This window comes from Venturia canescens, chromosome 5 (assembly GCF_019457755.1).
Source record: "Venturia canescens isolate UGA chromosome 5, ASM1945775v1, whole genome shotgun sequence".
NCBI classification, from domain to species: Eukaryota; Metazoa; Arthropoda; class Insecta; order Hymenoptera; family Ichneumonidae; genus Venturia; species Venturia canescens.
The window spans coordinates 22,612,333-22,636,163 of NC_057425.1; the positions used below are offsets into that span (position 1 = coordinate 22,612,333).

At 35.5% G+C, this 23,831-nt stretch overlaps 1 protein-coding gene across 1 annotated transcript; it reads left to right on the plus strand.

Annotated features, from left to right (window-relative positions):
* The first annotated feature begins 2,246 nt into the window (after positions 1–2,246).
* On the plus strand, positions 2,247–3,164 carry LOC122411406 (uncharacterized protein DDB_G0287625-like). Its single transcript, XM_043420154.1, has one exon. The coding sequence runs from the start codon at positions 2,247–2,249 to the stop codon at positions 3,162–3,164; it is 918 nt and encodes a 305-aa protein (XP_043276089.1).
* Positions 3,165–23,831: the final 20,667 nt, after the last annotated feature.

The following is a 23,831-nucleotide window of genomic DNA, read 5'->3' on the forward strand; positions in this document are numbered from 1 at the left end:
TCCAAGCGCGTTATTATTATTATTTCCTTTGTTCGGGAGAGTATAAAAACCCGAGCGCAGAAGCTCCGGTAGCTTGTCTCATATCGAATCTCGCCACGCTAGGAGCTAGTCTCGTCTCGAATCTCGCCACGCTAGGAGCCAGTCACGTCTCGAATCCCTGAGAGCTCGACTCGCATGCCATAACCAAAAGTCAGTCTTGCCTCCGGATCTCGCCGCGTGAACTCGCCCAAATTTCAAGAATAAAGAAACATAACATTTTCGCTTATTTTCAAAATCGCTCATAAAAACAAAGAGCAAAATAACATCGCTATTATCCCACTCAGAATTCAAATAGAATAACACCTTTCCTCTCTCACGCTAAGAGGGCCGGGTTCATTCGATTTCGTTTGAACTCAAGATTCTTAGGTGAGAGTTTCCGATCTATCCAGGAGGGCCGGGACAGTTCGATTCCGTTCTGTCTCAAGATTCCTGGTAGATTTCCAATCCTTTTTCTATCCAAGAGGGCCGTGGCCGTTCGATTTCGTTCGGTCACAAGATTCTTGGGTAGGACTCCTACCTTTCCACGCCAGAGGGGCCGGGACAGTTCGGGTTCGTTCTGTCTCAAGATCTCTGGGTGGATTCTTTTCCATCAATGAGTTATTGTTTTCTGAGTGGTGATCTAATTCAGTAGAAATCATCAAAATCAAACAAATTTTCTTTATTCTCATAACGAGACAATTGCGAGTCATTTATTATTTTGAGCCAATTAAATTATTTCAAAAAGCGAAATCACTCACTAAAAATCATTATTTGAATTATATCGAGTCAAAAGAGTGAGATCAGCAAGAAATCCACTCGAACAATCAATTTGTATTATATAGAGTCAAAAAGTGAGTTTCTAAGAATTATAGCTCAATTATCAAATTATCAAATGAACGAATTATCAAACAAAATCAATTAAAAATTTATCAAGACCAGCGTTGGCGAGAATTATTGAAAAATTATTATTGCAAGCGAATCTATCATTATTCAAATAAAAGCGAGCTTAAATTCATTGCGAAATTCATCATAATTAATTCTGCGAAAATTATTTTCTTTTTGTGTGGAGAAAATTACCGGAAATAAAATTTTACATGCGATTAAAATAAAGCGGAAAAACTCGATTTCAAATAAAAAGCCTTTATTTTTGTAATTTGGTTTAAAACAATTAAAAATTGAATAAAACATTTGTCATTTCAATCTAATTTCATTTTACTTTTGTTTTTCCTTCATGCCCGCTCTTCTTTATTATCGAATTGCTCGAATCTTGGCGTGACGGTGTGCACAAGCACAAACGTACCGTTACAACTATTGGCGCCCGAACAGGGACGGGCATTGCATAGGAAAAACAAGGGTTAGTAAATTCAGCAAATGAAAATTATTCGAAATCTCAAAATGGCTGATAAGAAAGAACAAATTGATAGCGCCACTGGCGATTCGGGATTTCAAAATCCAGAGCATGAAATTCAATCAAACGATTTCACGACCACGTTGCCTCCACCCGGTGCGGGAGACATTTTTAATGAGTCTAGAGCTAATTTTGGGGAGAATTTTGAAGACAAAATTGATGAAAATAAAGAAGAAAGATTAGAGGAATTCGGCACGCCGAAATCCGATCGGGTTAAAATCAACACTGTAGAAGTAAACAATCAGTTGCTAATTAATTTAATAGAATCAATCCAAGAGATGAAATCCCAGATGCAGTGCATGGCGAACGAAGTCGCGAAAAATAACCAGGCGTATCATGAATTAAAAACAGAGTTTTCAAGCAGATTAACGGTGATGGAAGCTAAAATTGCTAGTGACGTACACAAAATGTATGATCCAATCAAACGCCATGTTACGGGTCTCACTAGAATTGTACAGGAGAACGAGGCCAAAAGTGCCGTTGTAGAGGTAAACGTAGCTCAAATTCAACTCGATGTGAGTGCGATCAAAAAAAGGGTCGAAAATTTAGAGTCAAGGGACAAATTACACAGTCCAAATACTGAGAGTACCCGGATCCATCCACGGTTGACAGACATTCCGGAAGAAAAGGAAGAAGATGAAGAGTCGGATGATGAAGAGCAGGAGCATCAACAGAAACAGACCTTCCGAAACGAGATGACGTCAACCAACAAAATAAAAATTAAAGCTCCTACTTTTGATGGGTCGAGCAATAAGCGGCGATAAAATTCATAAAAGAATTCAGGCATTGTTGCGAGGTGACGAACCCGACGTTCACCGAAATGAAGTATTTGCTTAGCCAATCACTTGAGAAAGCCGCCAAGGAATGGTGGGAACTGGTCGAAGACCAAGTCAACAGCTTCGACGACGTCGAAAAACGATTTATAAATCGATTTTGGAGCCACGATGTACAGCGAAAAGTGCGTAAAGACCTGGAATTCGGGAGATATCCCGAAAAACCAGGTAGATTAACAAAAGTCGAGTATGCAACTCGGACGTTTGGAGCGGCGCGAGATTTGATTCCGCCTCCAAGCGATCCGGATATTGTGGCTTCTCTATCGCAGCACTTTACCGAGGAGATTAGAGCCACCATTATAAGTCGTGGGTTCAAAACCCTCGAGCAGCTGATCGAGTTCCTGGAAAAACTCGATCAGAGCGGGCCGGTTAACACCGGGACGGACGAGCAGAAGACTCAAAGTCCGAAAAACCCGACTCACAATAACGATAAAAATGAGCAGCGTCCATTCAAAATGCCTCCGCAAAACAACTGGAACAACAATGGTTACCAGAACAATAACCGTGGAAATTCAAACTGGCAACAGAACAACCGCCAGAATTGGAATCAAAGCAATGGAGGCTACCAAAATAATCGAGGTTACCAAAACAACAATTGGAATCAGCAACAAAACAGGAGCTACAATCAGAGCTTCCAACGAAACTATAACCAGCAGCCGAATAACAGCAATTATAATCGGAATCAACAAAATGGCGGGCAAAACGGAGGAAACAATCGCCCAAACAACAGTCCTCAGCCAAATCAGAATCAAAATTGGGGATCGTCGAACCAAAATCGGGGACCACCTCAAAACAACGGAGGATATAGGCCACCTGCGAATAATAATACGCAGCAACCACCGATTCAAACGATTGAGGCGCAAATAGAACCTCAACCATCAACATCGAAAGCGGGAAACGCGTAGGCGTTGTACCCGCAATAAACAAAAACAATAATCAAGATAACGAAAAATACAGAGAAAACAAAAATGATATAAAAATTCGAGGTACAACGAAGAATCAAAAGAAAACTAACAAAAAGAGAAATTACCCGCACGACGCATTAAAAATGGACCTCAATCGTGAAAATCAAATTCCGATAAATACAATTTTTACGGACACGCGAGAATTTTTGATGGAAGAGGAAATCAACGGCGAAGCAGTCCCGATTATTGAATGTCCGGAAATTTATGCGAAAATTGAAGGCATTCCGGTGACAGCTCTCGTTGACACGGGATCGAAAGTGACTACGATTTCGGAGGAGTTTTATCTCGAAAATCGAGAAATTTTGAAAAATTGTCCTCTTTTGCCTGTGACGGGAGTCACGGTAAAAGGTGACATTAAAGGCAAAATGACAAAAATTAAACATCAAATTATGGCTGTAACTCAAATTGGCAAAATAAAAACGTTTATCAAATATCTAATTATTCCTGGCTTAATAAGAGACGTATTGTTGGGAGTAGATTCACTCCAACCCTTGAAAAGTTTGATTGATTTGGGAGAAATGAGTCTCCATGTCAAATATAATGATGTAGTTGATGTAATTCCCGCAGTGGGACCCTGTGAAAAGGAGAAGAAAGAAAAAATTGGGGAAAATTTGGAAAGAGTTTTGATTGAAGAAGGAGCAGTAATTGAAGATGATGAAGTTGAAGTTAATGAAGTTAATGTTTTGGGAGGAATTAAAAAAATTGAAAAAGTTATTGAAGTGGGAGAAGAAGTTATTGAAGAAGTTATTGGAGAAAATAATGTTATTAATGAAGAAGTTGAAAATGAAGAAGTAGAAGTAGAAGAATTTGAAGAAGTTGATGAAGTTACTAAGAAGGGAGAAGTCAATGCAGGAAATGTTGATAATGAAGAAGAAAATGTTGAAAGTGAAGTTAAAGTAATGGAAGAAAATGTTGTTGAAGTAGAAAGGAATGTTGTTAACAGAGGGGATCAAAACTTTTCAAATCAAAGAAAAAAATTAAAGATTTAGAAAGTGAATCAAACCAAGAAATTCAAAATAGAGAGAAAATTATTAAGCCGATGCCAAAATTAAAATCGAAAGAAATTATTAGTCAAAAAAATGTTCAGCCAATACAAAATTTGATTTTTAATCAAAGCATTAATCATGATCAAAATAATAGCAATGAAATAACAATTGAAGAGATAGAAGAAATCGTAGATCAAACCGAACTCCCTGAATATCAAAAAGAAATTCACAAACAAGTGCTTTGGAATAGACGGAACGTCTTTCGCAAAGACACTGGCAGAATTTCCGTTTATGAGCATCAATTAAATATTACATCGGAAAAACCGATAGTAGCTCATGCGTACGAGGTACCATTAATGCATCGTGAAAAAGTTGATAAAGAGATCGAGAAATTATTAAATTATGGCATTATCCAGAGATCCAGTAGTCCATGGATCAATCCGATTATCCCAGTTATTAAAAAAGATGGTTCAGTTAGATTATGTCTTGATGCGAGAAAATTGAATCAAGTTATGGAGGACGATCATGAATCAGTTCCGAATATCGAAGAAGTTTTTCAAAAATGTCATTCCGCGAAAGTAATGACAACACTTGATTTAACTAACAGTTTTTGGCAAATACCATTACATCCAGATTCTATGAAGTTTACGGCATTTCGATATCGCGGTAAAGTTTACGAGTTTACAGTAACTCCTTTTGGTCTAAAAACAAGCACTGCTGCTTTGTTAAGAGGTTTAGATATTGTTCTTCATGGTCTCGGTGACCACGTAATCAATTTTGTAGACGATTTGCTTTGTATTTCAACTAGTTTCGAAGAACACATGCAGCATTTAGATGAATTGCTTGAAAGATTAGAAAATCACGGGATGACGATTAGATTAAAGAAAGCTAAATTTTTCAGGAAAGAAGTAGAATTTTTGGGACACATTTTAACAACAGAAGGGATAAAACCACAACCTGAAAAAATTAAGGCAATTCATGACTTTCCAGCTCCAAGAAATTTGAAACAATTAAGGGGTTTTCTGGGTTTGATAAATTATTATACGAAATTCACTAGAAATCATGCCGAGGAAACAATTCCTCTATTAAAATTGTTGAAAAAAGAAACTAAATGGCATTGGGGTGAGAACGAAAAAATTGCATTTCAGAGAGTTAAAAATTTATTTGTCGAAAACGTTTTGCTTAAACATCCGGATCCAAATAAAGAATACATTTTGCAAACCGATGCAAGCAATTATGCTTTGGGGGGCACTCTGGCTCAAAAAGATGAAAATGGAGATTTAGGGGTAATAATGTTTGCTAGCAGAACTCTTAAAGGGCCAGAGCTAGCTTACACAACAACAGAAAAAGAATTGCTTGCGATCGTGTGGTCTTTAAAGAAATTAAGAACTTATTTGCTGGGAGCCAAAATTCGAGTCATTACCGATCACCAGGCTATAACTTTTTTGAAAAACAGTCAATTATTGAGCGAGCGATTAACGAGATGGATCTTAGCTATCCAAGATTACAACATCAATTTTGAATATTGTCCTGGAGCTAGAAACGTTGTCGCAGACGTTTTAAGCCGTTTAAATCCACCTGATACGGGGGGCAGAAAAGGTAGAGAATTAATAATTAATACAATGCTAGCTACAAAACCTTCACGAGAATTAGAATCCATGATCAAAAACATTGCAGATTGGCAAACGAGAGATAACAAAATTCGGGAAATTAAAGAAAGGGTTGAAAACGAAGAAAACGATAAAATTCAAATCAATAATAACATTTTATTAAAAACAATCAATCCAAATTCTTGTAAAGTCGTAATTCCAAAAGAGATTTTCCAGCGCTTAGTATCTGAAACACACGAAATGTACGGTCATATTGGGGCTAAAAAAGTCTGGAAAATTATTAGCGAAGATTTTACTTACCCAAGAATGTACCATTCAGTCAGACAAATTCTCTCTTTTTGTGACTCTTGTCAAAGGAACGAAGTTCCGAATCAGCATTCGTATGCCGCACAGCAAAATATCATTCCAGAAGGACCTGGAGATATTGTGTCAATCGATTTTTTCGGTCCTTTGCCAGCCTCTCAGGGCGGAATGAAACACATTCTCGTAACTATCGATGCCTTTTCCAAATTTGTAGTTTTGTATCCATTAAAAGTCGCAACTGCCCCAGCGACAATAAACAAAATTTTCAATCATTACGTTCCAGAGTACGGAAAACCACGGAAATTACAGTTCGATCACGGTACTCAATTCACATCGCGTTTATGGCTCAGTAAATTAGCAAGTGAGGGTATTCAACCTGTTTTCTCGTCAATCAGACATCCTCAGGGGAACATCGTGGAAAGAGTAAATCGCGAAATCGGTAGATTTTTCAGAACATTCATAACAGACAAACACACCGATTGGGTGAAATGGGTCAAAGTAATAGAAGACTGTATGAACGAAACTTATCACGAGACAACAGAAATGACTCCACTTGAAATTCAGAAAAACGAAAAACCTCAAAGAATCTGGAAAAATTGGTTAAAGATCGAAAGAAACGAAAATTTAGATGAACAGGAAATCGATGCAAAATTAATGCTTGCAAGAGACCGAATACAGAGAAAAGGCCGAAAGAGAGCCGAAAAATTTGATCAAAAACATAAATTGGTTCAATTCCAAGTTGATGATTTAGTTCTCGCAAAAGCGTGCAATGTTAGCGATCCGATCAATAAAAAAATGGCAAAATTTTTCTCAATTTATGAGGGCCCATATAGAATCAAAAAACAGATAGCAGCCACAACTTTTATTTTAGAAAATCCAGAAAATGGTATCGAAAGGGGCATGTACCACGCCGCAAACTTGAAAAAATACAAAAATGAAGTCGAAAACGACGATAACAATCGGGATTTAGATCAAGAGTAAAATACTAAGGAAAAAAAGGTTGGGACAAGTACATTGATGGTCTCTTGTTTTTGGATGACATAGAAAAAAGATTTAGAACCAGGAAAAAAATTCTATAAAAATAATAAACGAAAAATTGAAAAGTTCAAAAAAATTCAACAAAAATAAAAAACAATCGAAAAAATTCTGTAAAGAAAAATAAAAAAATTTCAAAAAAATTCATAAATATTGAAGACTTTGAAAAATGTACTATCCAAGTTAGATGTAGTATCAAAATGTATGATATCAATTGGAGGCCAAGTTTTTATTGATAATTTGGAATATTTATCGAACAAATTGGAAACTTTAATGAAATTCATTATAATTATTTTCAAGAAAAAAGTTAATGAAACAAAAGTCATAACGGAAGTTACGTGCAGTACTAAAATGTATTATATCAATTCGAGGTCAAGTATTTATCAGTTATTCGAAATATAATCTCCGGCGACAAATGAGCGTTGAGAATCCTTGTCGGGCTCACAACGTTTTATCAAAATTACTAAAAAATTAATGGAAATAAAATCATTAAAAATTCACATGAAAGTCATTCGTTACTTCAACAAGGTACACACTTTAAAGAATCGATTCCCCTCCGACTTTCAGGATCCCCTGGTATTATTCACAACATTCAACTTCGATTGGATCGGTACAAATTATGTTCAAATACGTCTTAAACGTACTTGTCCGGCCCATCACTTTTTATTCAAATTGCTCATTCGAAAACAAATCAAAAACGAAGTTAATGCATGTGTTAATATTAAGGAACAGTAATTCCCGAGAAAATAATTTTCCTTCGAATCGCTCTTGTCAAAATGAAACGAAAATGAAAGATGAAGTTGATTAATCTATCAAGAGACTCGGTAGAGTCTCGGGACAAGTACATTGACAGCCCTGTGGTCTGCTGGCCCGAGACTCTCGCCGAGACTATACTTTCTCTGAATAAAACGATTCGCGGTGGTGGGGGTAAAATTGGCATGTGATTTTCTTTAATAGCGAAGCTCATGAGTTATGTACGGCTTTGAAAATTGAACTTTAAGCTAATTAAGAAGTTCTCTGTCGAATGAGCCCAAAATCAGCATTCTCGGTGGCGTATTTGCTGAGAAAAAACTTTGCACGGGCTCAAGATTATGCAAAAGTTACTGACACATCACGAGTTCGACGTATACGTATACGCGTTTTGACGTAATTAGTGGTAGTAGAGTTGTGCCTCTACGCATTCTGATTGGCTCAACGATGTCGGCTCCTCCAGCTGCTAGGCCGACCGCGAGTGGGGCTCAAGAGTTAGAAGGCCTAAAATAGCGAACAGGCATTCTGTATATCTATATATGCGTTATACAGAATGCCAGTTCGCCATTTTAGGCCTTCTAACTTTTGAGTCTTACCCCGACCGCGCTCAGACTCCGTGATTTATATATATATAAACCATGTGTCAGTTTTCGATCATCGTATAAACAAACGGAGTTTTGACATTATGGAATACGTGTGGGATAAATAAAGAAAACTTTGGTCATCTAACGAAGTGCATAGTACTAAAACCTGTGGAATGCTAAACGAAACCGGTATAAAAGCAGTCGCGTTAATGTAGTCTGTGATCCGACGTGTGTAAAAAAGAATAAAATAAAAAAATACGCGATGCATGTCGACGAATCTTTTTAAGATTTCATTAATTCGTTTGAGTGAAAATAAGTTTATCATTTATATCATTGTAAATAGGTTATATGATATCAATACATCGATACGCACCTCCGAAACCACCCTAGACTTGTTTTCATACTGAACGTCATTTTGACAGGTGAGGTTATGATCCCCAAAGTGCTGTTGTGTGCGGACTCTAATTAATAAATGAACATGGTTAGTGAAAAGTGGTTAATATTTATTTAGTTAAAACTTGTGGTATACTAAACCGGTATAAAAGCGGCCGCGTAAATGTAGACTGTGATCTATGTGTGCAAATAAAAAATATAAAAAATGCGCGATGCATATGTCAACGAAACTTTTCAAGATTTCATTATTTCATTCGATTGGAAATAAGTGTCAACTGAGATAATCTTTCAATTAAACCAGATTGCGCGGAATATTGTTCAGTGTAAATATATCGTCAGTTGCGTCATTATATATCATGTGTAATTATGTAGGTTATATATACGAATTCCCTTTGATAGCTGTGTGGTAACAACGAACCGGCCGGGGTTTGACGTTACGAAGTGCGGGACATATGTAACAAACGTTCGCATAGTTAGTGAATAATATAAATAAGGCAAATCAGTTTATCAAAAATAGGTCTGGAAGTTGTAAGAAAAAATGTTCGTCAACTTATAACGTCAAATTTTCTTTTTGTGATCTCAAATATTATGGTTGATATAAAACAAGAACACACGGAACTGTTAGTATATATAATATGAGAAACTCCTATCGAATAAATGTTTTCTAATTTATTTTTTGTGTCATCATTATTTTTGAATATTCCCATATTTTGCTTCCTATTGAGTCTGGCTCTGCTCTTTCCGATCCTTGTTTTGACTCCATCAGTTTGCAGCGGATAGATACATACTATTAATTGGTTGCCTAATATGTGTCCTTTAATTTTCTACCATTTCTTTATGCTGATTGTGGTAACCTGATTCAAGTGGTTTCCGACTATGATCATTATTCGCACATTTTCTATATTAGATTCTCAAAACAGTTTCTGGTGTTGATATAAGTGTAGTTATACTTTTTCCACCTGGCCTGTCGAGTAATAAATTATGAAACTTGTTCCAAAAAGTCTTTGGATGCTTTTTTTGCTGATAATATGAAAAGTTAAATCTTCGAAATGCGGTAGGCAAACACAAATTTTGACAACAATACTTATGAAATAACGTGTATGTTGAGTATTCCTATTCTGCAAACTGCATCATGGAAACCTAGAGAATTTCTGAATGTTATGGGCGCTATGTCATTTTAATGTAACATCATGACTTCTAACACCCTTTCACTATAATACTATATATTTGGATCACTGACATACAGCAAAAATCTGCAAACTATAAAATTTATATACTGTGCCATTCATTTTACTTTTTGACTCTCACCGTAACATAAATATGAAGTGAAAAATTCATTGGAAAAGTCTTTAGTTGCTCATTTATGGATGGATTTGAAATTGTTGTGTTCCAAACTAATTGCGCAGATACCTGCGAACTTTGAAATTTCTGTGGATAAGTATATGTGCTAGTATCATCCCCTATCTTTGATTATAGTAATATGGAATGGAACTTTGTTCAGCAAGTTTTAAAGTGTTTCTTTTCAAATAGTATTGAAGTTTGTATTACTGCGGTATAGAGCGAATAACTTCAAACTTTGATATTTTTGTGTCGCAGCATGTGTGCCAATCATTTTAATTTTTTACTCCAACCGTAACATGTAATTTCAAAAATTCATCACAATAGTTTTCAGCTTTACTATTTAACTTAATTTTCCTTTTTCTAAATTCCATGCTAAATTTCTTAATTTCTAAATTTATTTCTAAATTATCCTGAAATGAAATGTTTTCCTCCACAACCAATGCAGGTACCTTAATCGTCTAAGTACGCTCAGTTTTTTTTACTTCTTTGAATTCTGACATATCTAGAGTCGCGGCAGCGACTCTGAGACAAGTACATTTATAACAACATGACATGACGAGTTGCTGCCAGAGACTCTTTACCGGAGCTATAGCGTTTTAAATGTTTCCGGGTGCCTTTTTTCTGCAACTATCAAACTGTAGATAATTGGATCTCCGCGGCCACTTGCAAACTTTGGAAATATATTTCATCGAGGGCATGTTTTGGATGACACGAAAATGTCTAGATTCAGAATGCAAAAACGACATTTAAAAATGGCCAATTCTGTTGGATTCGTTGTGTCTTGAATTTGATCTATCTTTCCTCTTTTCCTTTCTTTTCACTAACGTTATAAGCCGGAAATCATATCTCAGCCCGCAACAAGCATTGCTGCATGCTCTTGAGTTTCCAATGGACAAAACATATTAGAAGACAAGGAGAAAAATCACCAAAGTCCAAGAACAAACCTCTATCGAAATATTTCCAGTACAATTTTGACGAAATTTAGGTCTTATTTCGTAGAAACCAACGTTATAAGCCGAAAATCATATCACGACCTATAACCTGCTTTTCACCGTGCTCTTTGGTTCCTAATTGACAAAACATATTAGTGTACAAGGAAAAAAATCGCCAAAGTCCAAGGAGAGACCTGTGACGAAATATTTTCAGTACAATTTGGATGAAAAATAGGTCTTTTTTCATAGAAACCAACGTTATAAGCCGAAAATTATATCTCGACCTCCAACCCGCTTTCCATCGTGCTCTTTGGTTCCTAATTGACAAAACATATTAGGGTACAAGGAAAAAAATCCCCAATGGCCAAGAACAAACCTGTGACGAAATATTTCCAGTACAATTTTTACGAAAAATAAGTCTTTTTTAGTGGAACCCAACGTTATAAGCCGAAAACCGTATCCCGGCCTCCAACCCGCTTTCGACCGTGCTCTTGTGTTCCCCATTGACAAAATAAACTAGAGTACAAGAGAAAAAATCGCCAAAGTTCAAGAATAGACCTGTGACGAAAAATTTCCAGTACAATTTTTACGAAAAATAGGTCTTTTTTCGTGGAAACCAACGTTATAAGCTGAAAATCATATCCCGGCCTCCAACCCGCTTTCGACCGTGCTCTTTGGTTCCCCATTAACAAAATATATTAGAGTACAAGGAAAAAAATCGCCAAAGTCCGAGGACAGACCTGTAACGAAATATGTCCAGTACAATTTGGACGAAAAATAGGTCTTTTTTCGTGAAAACCAACGTTATACGACGAAAATCATGAATAATTCATAGAAATTTAAACTAAAATCCTATAGTCAACTGAACATAAATAAGGAACTTTTGAGAAAAAAGACGTGATATCAAACCATAAACTTCCCCTAGGAAAAAAAAGGTTGGGACAAGTACATTGATGGTCCCTCGTTTGCTGATAATTCCATCAATAAAAAAAACTTTAAAAAAATTTTCTTTTTAAATTGTCAAAAAAATTATTTTATAAAAAAAAATACAGAACAATTCGAAAAAATTTTCACAAATCTTGAAAAAACATTATCTGTAAAAAAAAATTAATCTGTATCTATTTTTTAAAGTGTCAAAAGAATCAAATAACAAGTAAAAAATAAAAAACTGAAAAATCGCGCTTGAAATCATTTTGGAAACCAATGCCTCATTCTTCTTATTTGATTCGAACAGCTAAATCAATTGAAAAAAATTCCATCTAATTTACGTGCAGCATTAAAATTTATTACATCAATTCGAGGCCAAGTATTTTCTAATTAATTGAAAAAAGTTACCACTTGAGTTACGTGCAGCACTAAAATTTATGATATCAATCGAAGGACAAGTAATTTATGAGTAACTCCAAATTTCAACATTATGGAATTGTTCTAAGAAGCTTTTAAATCCAAAAAAATCACATGCAAGCTAGTCATTTCTTACTCTATGGTGGCAAAGACTTATAAGAAAATCGATTCTTTTCAGACTTTCAGGAGCTTCTGATATTATTCACAATATTCGACATCGATTGGATCGATACAAATTATGTTTAAATATGAGTTAAAAGTACTTGTCCGGCCCGTCACTTTCCATTAAAATTGTTTATTCAAATAAAAATCAGGGCTTCTCTAGAACTGATCGAGCACAAATATTTATGCAGAGCGAATTTAGAGAGTTATCTTCAAGTAATATTCCCTTAATTGCACTAATTGAATAAGAATGGAAACGAATTGTCCTGTACTATACAAGGGATGTTATTGTGCATCGATAAATAAAAAACATTTTGCACATTAAATATGTTCAAGCTTCCAAAAATAACTCCCCAGTTGGTATTGGAATGACGGCAATTTTTACTTCTCACTTTTTCCAGCGAACGAATTTCATTCGGTATAATAACTAACCTATACTTTTATTAAGAACATTAAACTAATAATAAATCGCATGTCAATAAATTTTTAACCGGATTCTGCCGTACAATTTCGTTTTTTTATGATTGATTTTTATTTGAATGAATAGTGATGGGCCGGACATGTACTTTTAACTCATATTTAAACATAATTTGTATCGATCCAATCGACGTCGAATATTGTGAATAATATCAGAAGCTCCTGAAAGTCTGAAAAGAATCGATTTTCTTATAAGTCTTTGCCACCATAGAGTAAGAAATGACTAGCTTGCATGTGATTTTTTTGGATTTAAAAGCTTCTTAGAACAATTCCATAATGTTGAAATTTGGAGTTACTCATAAATTACTTGTCCTTCGATTGATATCATAAATTTTAGTGCTGCACGTAACTCAAGTGGTAACTTTTGTCAATTAATTAGAAAATACTTGGCCTCGAATTGATATAATAAATTTTAATGCTGCACGTAAATTAGATGGAATTTTTTTCAATTGATTTAGCTGTTCGAATCAAATAAGAAGAATGAGGCATTGGTTTCCAAAATGATTTCAAGCGCGATTTTACAGTTTTTTATTTTTTACTTGTTATTTGATTCTTTTGACACTTTAAAAAATAGATACAGATTAATTTTTTTTTACAGATAATGTTTTTTCAAGATTTGTGAAAATTTTTTCGAATTGTTCTGTATTTTTTTTTATAAAATAATTTTTTTGACAATTTAAAAAGAAAATTTTTTTAAAGTTTTTTTTATTGATGGATTTATATTATATGGAGTCATAATTCACAACAAAATCATTTTTCTCCAAATTCCAGGAATCCACGTGTCGTACTCGACTAGTGATATTTATCAAAATGTGTACGTGACTATTGAAAAAAAACATTGCATGGCTGAGTAGGTTCGAAAATTTCTAGTAATGCGCCTGATTATTTCTCATTTTCATTGGTTCACTGAAGAAAATGAGAAGTGGATATTGCTATACGAACTTGCGAACAATCAAGTTCAAATTAATTGGAGATCTTATTTTTATTTCTATCCATTTTATTATATTTGTCATTATAGAACAGCCCTGATTTGTCGCCGGAGATTATATTTCGAATAACTGATAAATACTTGACCTCGAATTGATATAATACATTTTAGTACTGCACGTAACTTCCGTTATGACTTTTGTTTCATTAACTTTTTTCTTGAAAATAATTATAATGAATTTCATTAAAGTTTCCAATTTGTTCGATAAATATTCCAAATTATCAATAAAAACTTGGCCTCCAATTGATATCATACATTTTGATACTACATCTAACTTGGATAGTACATTTTTCAAAGTCTTCAATATTTATGAATTTTTTTGAAATTTTTTTATTTTTCTTTACAGAATTTTTTCGATTGTTTTTTATTTTTGTTGAATTTTTTTGAACTTTTCAATTTTTCGTTTATTATTTTTATAGAATTTTTTTCCTGGTTCTAAATCTTTTTTCTATGTCATCCAAAAACAAGAGACCATCAATGTACTTGTCCCAACCTTTTTTTCCCTAGGGGAAGTTTATGGTTTGATATTTTGCCTTTTTTCTCAAAAGTTCCTCATTTATGTTATGACGGTTATAGGATTTTAGTATAAATTTCTATGAATTATTTGCTTAGTACATTTTTATAGATTCCATTCTCATACGAACATTTTTTATGGGATAATCTTTTTCATGAAATTATCAGCAAATAAGGGACCATCAATGTACTTTTCCCAATCTTATTTTCCCTAGGTATGATGTTCGGCTTATAAAGTTGGTTTCCACCATAAAAGACCAATTTTTCGTAAAAATTGTAGTGAAAATATTTCGTCACAAGTCTGCCCTTGAACTTTAGCGATTTTTTTCCTTACACTTTAATATGTTATGCCTATTAGGAACTCAACAGCATGGAGGAATCCGGGATGAGGCCCGTGAAATGAATTTCGGTTTATAATGTTGGTTTCCACGTAAAAGACCAATTTGTCTTCAAAATTGTACTGAAAATATTTCGGCACTGGTTTGGTCTTGGACTTTGGTGATTCTTCTCCTTGTCTTCTAATATGTTTTGTCTATTGGGAATCCAAGAGCATGAAGAAATGCGTGTTGTGGGCCATAATATGATTTTCGGCTTATAACGTTGGTTTCCACAAAATAAGATCTATTTTTCGTTAAAATTGTACTGGAAATATTTCGTCACAGGTCTGTCTTTGGACTTTGGCGATTTTTTTCCTTGTAGTCTAATATGTTTCATCTATTTAGAACCCAAGAGCATGGAGAAAAGTGTGTTGCGGGCCGAGATATGATTTTCGGCCTATAACGTTGGTTTCCACGAATAACAATAAATTTCTCGTCAACATTGTACAGAAAATATTCCGTCACAGGTCTGTCCATGGAGTTGGGCTATTTTTTTTCTTCTACTCTAATTTGCTATGCTTATTGGGAACCCAAGAGAATGGTAGAAAGCGGGTTTTGGGCCGAGATATGATTTTCGGCTTATAACGTTGGTTTCCACGAAAAAAGACCTATTTTTCGTCAAAATTGTACTGGAAATATTTCGGCATTGGTTTATTCTTCCACGTTGGTGATTTTCCCCCTTATCTTCTAATATGTTTTGTGTAAAAGGAACCCAAGAGAGTGAAGAAATGCGTCTCGTGGGCTGTAATATGATTTTCGGCTTATAACGTTGGTTTCCGCGACAAAAGATCTATTTTTCGTACAAATTGTACTGAAAATATTTCGTTACCTGTCTGTCCTTGGCCTTTGACGATTTTTTCCAAGTCTTCATACCAAGAAAGAACTGATGTAAAGATTTCCTTAATAGAACAGATTTTATTTATCCCTGTTCTTCAAAATTCAAATGAAAGATAGATCAAATTCATAACACGAAAAATCCAACAGATTTGCCCACTTTAAATGTCGCTTTTGCATTCTGAATCTAGAGATTTCATTTCATCCAAAACGTGCCCTCAATGAAATATATTTCCAAAGTTTGCAAGTGGCCGCTGAGATCCAATTATCTACAGTTTAATAGATGCTGAAAAAAGGCACCCGAAAACTTCTAACATTTATTATGCCAGAACTCAAAGCAGCAAAAAAAACTAAGCGAACTTAATTCAATAAAGCAACAGAATTCAAAGACGTTTAAGGTACCTGCATTGGTTTTGGAGGAAAACCTATTCAGGACAATTCAGAAATTAATTTAGAAATTCGAAAACTCACAATGGAGTAGAAAAAGGAAAATTGAAGCAATTTGAATAAAAAGTGATGGGCCGGACAAGTACGTTTAAGACGTATTTGAACATAATTTGTACCGATCCAATCGAAGTTGAATGTTGTGAATAATACCAGGGGATCCTGAAAGTCGGAGGGGAATCGATTCTTTACAGTGTGTATCTTGTTGAAGTAACGAATGACTTTAATGTGAATTTTTAATGATTTTATTTCCATTAATTTTTTAGTAATTTTGATAAAACGTTGTGAGCCCGACAAGGATTCTCAACGCTCATTTGTCGCCGGAGATTATATTTCGAATAACTGATAAATACTTGACCTCGAATTGATATAATTCATTTTAATACTGCACGTAACTTCCGTTATGACTTTTTTTTCATTAACTTTTTTCTTGAAAATAATTATCATGAATTTCAATTAAAGTTTGCGATTTGTTCGATAAATATTTCAAATTATCAATAAAAACTTGGCCTCCAATTGATATCATACATTTTTATACTGCATGTAACTTGGATAGTTTATTTTTCAATTTGTCCAATATTTATGAATTTTTTTGAAAATTTTTTATTTTTCTTTACAGAATTTTTTCGATTGTTTTTTATTTTTGTTGAATTTTTTTGAAGTTTTCAATTTTTCGTTTATTATTTCTATAGAATTTTTTTCCTGGTTCTGAATCTTTTTTCTATGTCATCCAGAAACAAGAGACCATCAATGTACTTGTCCCAACCTTTTTTTCCCTAGGGGAAGTTTATGGTTTGATATCACGCCTTTTTTCTCAAAAGTTCCTCATTTATGTTATGACGGTTATAGGATTTTAGTATAAATTTCTATGAATTAATTGCTTAGTACATTTTTATAGATACCATTCTCATACGAACATTTTTTATGGGATAATCTTTTTCATGAAATTATCAGCAAATAAGGGACCATCAATGTACTTTTCCCAATCTTATTTTCCCTGTGTATGATGTTCGGCTTATAAAGTTGGTTTCCACCATAAAAAACCAATTTTTCGTAAAAATTGTAGTGAAAATATTTCGTCACAAGTCTGCCCTTGAACTTTGGCGATTTTTTTCCTCATACTCTAATATGTTATGCCTATTAGGAACTCAACAGCATGGAGGAATCCGGGATGAGGCCCGAGAAATGAATTTCGGTTTATAATGTTGGTTTCCACGTAAAAGACCAATTTTTCTTCAAAATTGTACTGAAAATATTTCGGTACTGGTTTGGTCTTGGACTTTGGTGATTCTTCTCCTTGTCTTCTAATATGTTTTGTCTATTGGGAATCCAAGAGCATGAAGAAATACGTGTTGTGGGCCATAATATGATTTTCGGCTTATAACGTTGGTTTCCACGAAATAAGATCTATTTTTCGTCAAAATTGTACTGGAAATATTTCGTCACAGGTCTGTCTTTGGACTTTGGCTATTTTTTTTCTTCTACTCTAATATGCTATGCTTATTGGGAACCCAAGAGAATGGTAGAAAGCGGGTTGGGGGCCGAGATATGATTTTCAGCTTATAACGTTGGTTTCCACGAAAAAGGACCTATTTTTCGTCAAAATTGTACTGGAAATATTTCGGCACTGGTTTGTTTTTCCACGTTGGTGATTTTCCCCCTTATCTTCTAATATGTTTTGTATAATAGGAACCCAAGAGAGTGAAGAAATGCGTCTCGTGGGCTGTAATATGATTTTCGGCTTATAACGTTGGTTTCCGCGACAAAAGATCTATTTTTCGTCAAAATTGTACTGGAAATATTTCGTCTCCTGTCTGTCCTTGGCCTTTCGCGATTTTTTCCAATTCTTCATACCAAGAAAGAACTGATGTAAAGATTTCCTTAATAGAACAGATTTTATTTATCCCTGTTCTTCAAAATTCAAATGAAAGATAGATCAAATTCATAACACGAAAAATCCAACAGATTTGCCCACTTTAAATGTCGCTTTTGCATTCTGAATCTAGAGATTTCATTTCATCCAAAACGTGCCTTCAATGAAATATATTTCCAAAGTTTGCAAGTGGCCGCTGAGGCCCAATTATCCACAGTTTGATAGTTGCTGAAAAAAAGTACCCGAAAACTTCTAACATTTATTATGCCAGAACTCAAAGCAGCAAAAAAAACTAAGCGAACTTAATTCAACAGAGCAACAGAATTCAAAGACGTTTAAGGTACCTGCATTGGTTTTGGAGGAAAACCATTTCAGGACAATTCAGAAATGAATTTAGAAATTCGAAAACTCACAATGGAGTAGAAAAAGGAAAATTGAAGTATTTAGAAAAGCGGAAGACTTTTGTGATGAATTTTCTAGATTACATGATACGGTTGGAGTAAATGATTTGAATGATTGGCACACATGCTGCAACACAGAAATATGAAAGTTTGGAAGTATTCGCTGTATATCAGTCATACAAACTTCAATACTATTTGAAAAGGAACACTTAAAAACTTGCATTTACCTTACATATTACCATAATCAAAGATAAGGGGTGATCCGTCGCATATATATTTATCCACAGAAATTTCAGAGTTCGCAGGTATCTGCTGCGGTTCAATGTATCTGCGCAATGAGCTTCGAAGACAGCAATTTCAAATCTATCCATAAATGAGCAACTGAAGACTTTTATAATCAATTTTTTACTTCATATAGATGTTACAGTTAGAGTCAAAATGTAAAATGAATGGCACAGTATTTAAATTGTATAGTTTGCAGATTTTTGCAGTATTTTAATGATCCGAATCTACAGCATTATAGCAAAAGTTGTCAAAAGTCATGATGTTACATTAAAATGACATAGCGCACATTGCATTCAGCAATTCTGTAAGTTTCTGGGGATGTTGGTAGGCATCATATTTGATCGCATCCAAAACTCAGCAACAGTAGACTTATCGGAATGAATTTTTTTTATAATTCCATATTTGTAGTTTGCAAAGTGGAAATACTCAACATACATGTCATTCTATAAGTTTTGTTATCAAAATTTGTGTTTGCATACCGCATTCCTAAGATACGACTTTTCATATCATCAGCAAAAAAAGCATCCATAGGCTTTCTGGAAAAGTTTCCAAATTTATCACTCGTCAGACCTAATGGGAAAAGAATAACTACACACTATACCAAGACCAGATGTTTTTTTGAAAATCTGATTTACAAAATGTGTAATTCAAGATCATGGTTAGAAACCTCTCGAATCATGTTACCACAATCATCATGAAGGAGTAGAAAATCATAGGACACATATTAGGGAACGAATTAATAATATGAATCGATCCGCTGCCAACTGATGGGGTGGAAACAAGGATCGGAGAGGGCAGAGCCAAACTGAATATCAAGCAAAATATGGGGATGTTTAAAAATAATGATGACACAAGAAATAAATTAGAAAACATTTATTCAAGTAAAGTTTCTAATATCATTCTAACAATTCCGTGTGTTTTTGTTCTATTTATTCGTATGTATAACCTATTTACACATGATATATAACCACGCCAGTGACGATATATTCGCACTGGACAATATTTCTCGTAATCTGGTTTAATTGAAGGATTATTTCAGTCAACACTTATTTCCAATCGAACGAAATAATGAAATCTTGAAAAGTTTCGTTGACATATGCATCGCGCATTTTTTATATTCTTTTTCACACACACATCACAGACTACATTTACGCGGCCGCTTTGATACCGGTTTAATATATCACAAATAACAAAATAAATAGTAATATGCACTTCTTTAGATGACGAAAATTATTTTTTTATTAATCCCGCACGTACTTCGTAATGTCGAAACTGTGTTCATACGATCAAAAACTGACACATGGTTTGTACATTATTATATGTATATCGATCGAATTTATGACTGCTGTTACCAGCTGTGCTGCGCCGTGTGCTACGTTCTGAAGTTGACGTCAGATTTCCAATCATCAACAACTAATTTCAACAACCAATGACAACGTTTAAAAATGGATGTCGTCAGATCCAACCAATCAGAAACTCGAGAGCATCAAAGTGCCTTTGATTGTGTTGTAAATATAGACGCATAAATTCTAGAATGTGTTGGTAACTTTTGCATAATCTTGAGCCTGTGCAAAGTTTTTTCTCAGCAATTACGCCACTGATCATGCTGATTGTGGGTGGAATCGAAAGAGAATTTATTAATTAATCTCCAGTTCAATTTTCAAAGCCTCAGATGACTCAGGAGTTTCGTAATTGAACAAAATGACATGCCAATTTTACCCCCACCACCGCGAATCGTTTTATTCAGAGAAAAGATAGTCTCGGCGAGCTCGGGCCAGCAGACGACAGGGCTGTCAATGTACTTGTCCCGAGACTCTACCGAGTCTCTTGATTTTAATTGTGGGATTTTTGTTTGCTCTTTTGCCGAGTATGAGGCCGCGGGGCGTGACATCGATTTTTGCCAAACAGACATGGCTGCTAAACGCCGACAAATAAAAAATTGTTTACAAAACGGCGAAATAGAATAAGGATTTCGAACTATTTTCTTAAACAAATTCTTTATTTTGGTTGACCAAAAGGCACCATTTGTTGACAAAGTGTTAATCAGAACAAATTATTTATTATTTTTGTTACAAGAAAAACAAAGTTTACTATTATTGTTATTGTTTCTGAACAAAATCATTGAATAAATACTGTCATTATTATTTTTGTTACACACGAAATTTCCGGTGTTTTTCTTTCTTTGAGTTACCTGAAAATAAAAAAGGGTTATTATTATTATTTTTATAAATAAGCGATAAAAATGAAACACAAAAAGCGCCACTTACCTGAAATTTTCACCTAAACCTGAAAGGAAAAGAATATTATTTAACTAGCAAAAATTTTACTTACCTCGAAAAATTAAGGGGGAGAAACAGCGAAAAAGGGGTAATCATTAAGGGGGTAAAATGAAAAAATTCAAAAAATGCCAAATGAAGAGGGCAGCAGTTGTAAAAAGTAGTAGGGATAGAAAAATGTAATTTTCCTTTCCCCAAACCACCAACTCGACTCATCATGGGCCACCAGAGGGCAGCACCACCGAGTCAGGAGTGGGGGACGCCGGAGCAGTATAAAAGCAGCCAAGCGGAGCAGCGTTTCTTCAGTCCATATCGAGACGAGCTACAAGCAACACCTCGAGTCGAACTTTTTACCAGCTCACACCCAATTGCCAAAACCATCTCAAAATGAGAATCGAACAAGTCATTCCGGGAGTTCCAACACCTTCTCCATGGCCAGCGACTTGGGAGGGCGTTCATGACGTTAAAATCTTGGAATTTCTTAATCCAACCAACTTTTCGTATACAACTCCTTCAAAATTTGAAGAGCTGCGTATTTTCGAAGAAAAATTATTCATCGAACTCACAAACGGACGACACGATCAAAGGGTGTCTCTAAAAACAGATCGAATGTACGCTGTTATAAATGGTGACCGTGCCTGTCGTGGGAGATTGACCAACGTCGAGGATGAAGAAGCTACCTTGATGCTAATTGACCGAGGGATGACGCTCATGCATCCCGTTGATGAAATTCATAATTTACCATATCAATTTGCCAGCGTGCCACCTTTCTGTACAAAGGCATACATCACCAACATTAAACCGTACATTGGGGATCGATGGGATATGGTTTGCAGCCTTCACTATCAACGAAAGCTAGTCAATAAAAGGGCAAAAGTCAACATCCTCAGGGATCATCCAACCCTAGATGGACATGAGGTCGATCTTTTTATCACCCCACACTACGTCAACCTGCGGGAAAGCCTCATTCAGCGTGGATACGCTACAGAAGGCGAATATGCATTTTCGCTTCGAGATGACATCAAATGTGCAACACCAGAAGAAATACAAAGACTGGTAAATGGAGAGCAATGGCAGGAACCTTTCGATCCAATTGAGGCTGAGCTGAGGCAATTAGAACATCTGCAATTTATGGACTTGGAGGAAGAGCAGGAGAGAGAGGTCGATTTTTGGAGCGACTAATCACCATCGAGAACTCCGCTGAAGAAACAACATCGCTGTCATCCAGAGCCAAGCTGAAAAAAAATCAAGATCCTCGAGAAACCTGCAAATCATCAAAATCATCATCATCTTCAGAAGATCATCGCCCTGTCCTCCCACTATCCCAAATCAAATTTCATTTTTTATTATTCTTTTGAGAACAAAAATCAATTTAGAGTCTCAAAATTTCTTTTTGTTCTGGGGGGCGTTGAAGCGAAACACACTCTTAAACACTTATTTCGACGACATGGCACGCACGAGTGTTTACACCGGCGACCATATTGAAAAACTGTCACTTCACGAAGCGGCGCTTGGGAAGTGAGGCGCTCAGCGCTGCCAACTCAATTTCATTTTACCAAAACTCCCTAGATTCTCAAAGTTCTTGATTTTATTCAATTTCAATTAAATAAACTCTTTCTTATTGAAAATAATGATGCAGATTGTTAAAGAAACGTATTGTGGGCAATTTGGTGAAAATTTCAGATTAAAATTATTTAATTTTTTAAGAAAATTTTTTTTTGAAAGATCGAGCGTGCACAGTGCGCATGCGCGATGACCTACTTTCAGCAGGCACGTGCAAGAACGTGGCTTTCGGCAAATTAATGAATAAAAGCAAATGAAAATAATCTTGTGAACAGAATCAATAGAAAACAAAATCAAATAATAGAAGAAGACTTAAAAGGGATAAAAATCGATCCAAAATTCATTTTATTGAATTCTTGCACATGCGCAGTGTGACTGCAGCTCGACTCGGCCAATTGGGACCCACGCGGGGGAGTTAGCGCACCAATCAGAGAATTTAGAGTGGGGTTCAAGATTAAGTCGCGCAGCGAATTGGAGTAAGGGACAAAGTCCAAGCGCGTTATTATTATTATTTCCTTTGTTCGGGAGAGTATAAAAACCCGAGCGCAGAAGCTCCGGTAGCTTGTCTCATATCGAATCTCGCCACGCTAGGAGCTAGTCTCGTCTCGAATCTCGCCACGCTAGGAGCCAGTCACGTCTCGAATCCCTGAGAGCTCGACTCACATGCCATAACCAAAAGCCAGTCTTGCCTCCGGATCTCGCCGCGTGAACTCGCCCAAATTTCAAGAATAAAGAAACATAACATTTTCGCTTATTTTCAAAATCGCTCATAAAAACAAAGAGCAAAATAACATCGCTATTATCCCACTCAGAATTCAAATAGAATAACACCTTTCCTCTCTCACGCTAAGAGGGCCGGGTTCATTCGATTTCGTTTGAACTCAAGATTCTTAGGTGAGAGTTTCCGATCTATCCAGGAGGGCCGGGACAGTTCGGTTCCGTTCTGTCTCAAGATTCCTGGTAGATTTCCAATCCTTTTTCTATCCAAGAGGGCCGTGGCCGTTCGATTTCGTTCGGTCACAAGATTCTTGGGTAGGACTCCTACCTTTCCACGCCAGAGGGGCCGGGACAGTTCGGGTTCGTTCTGTCTCAAGATCTCTGGGTGGATTCTTTTCCATCAATGAGTTATTGTTTTC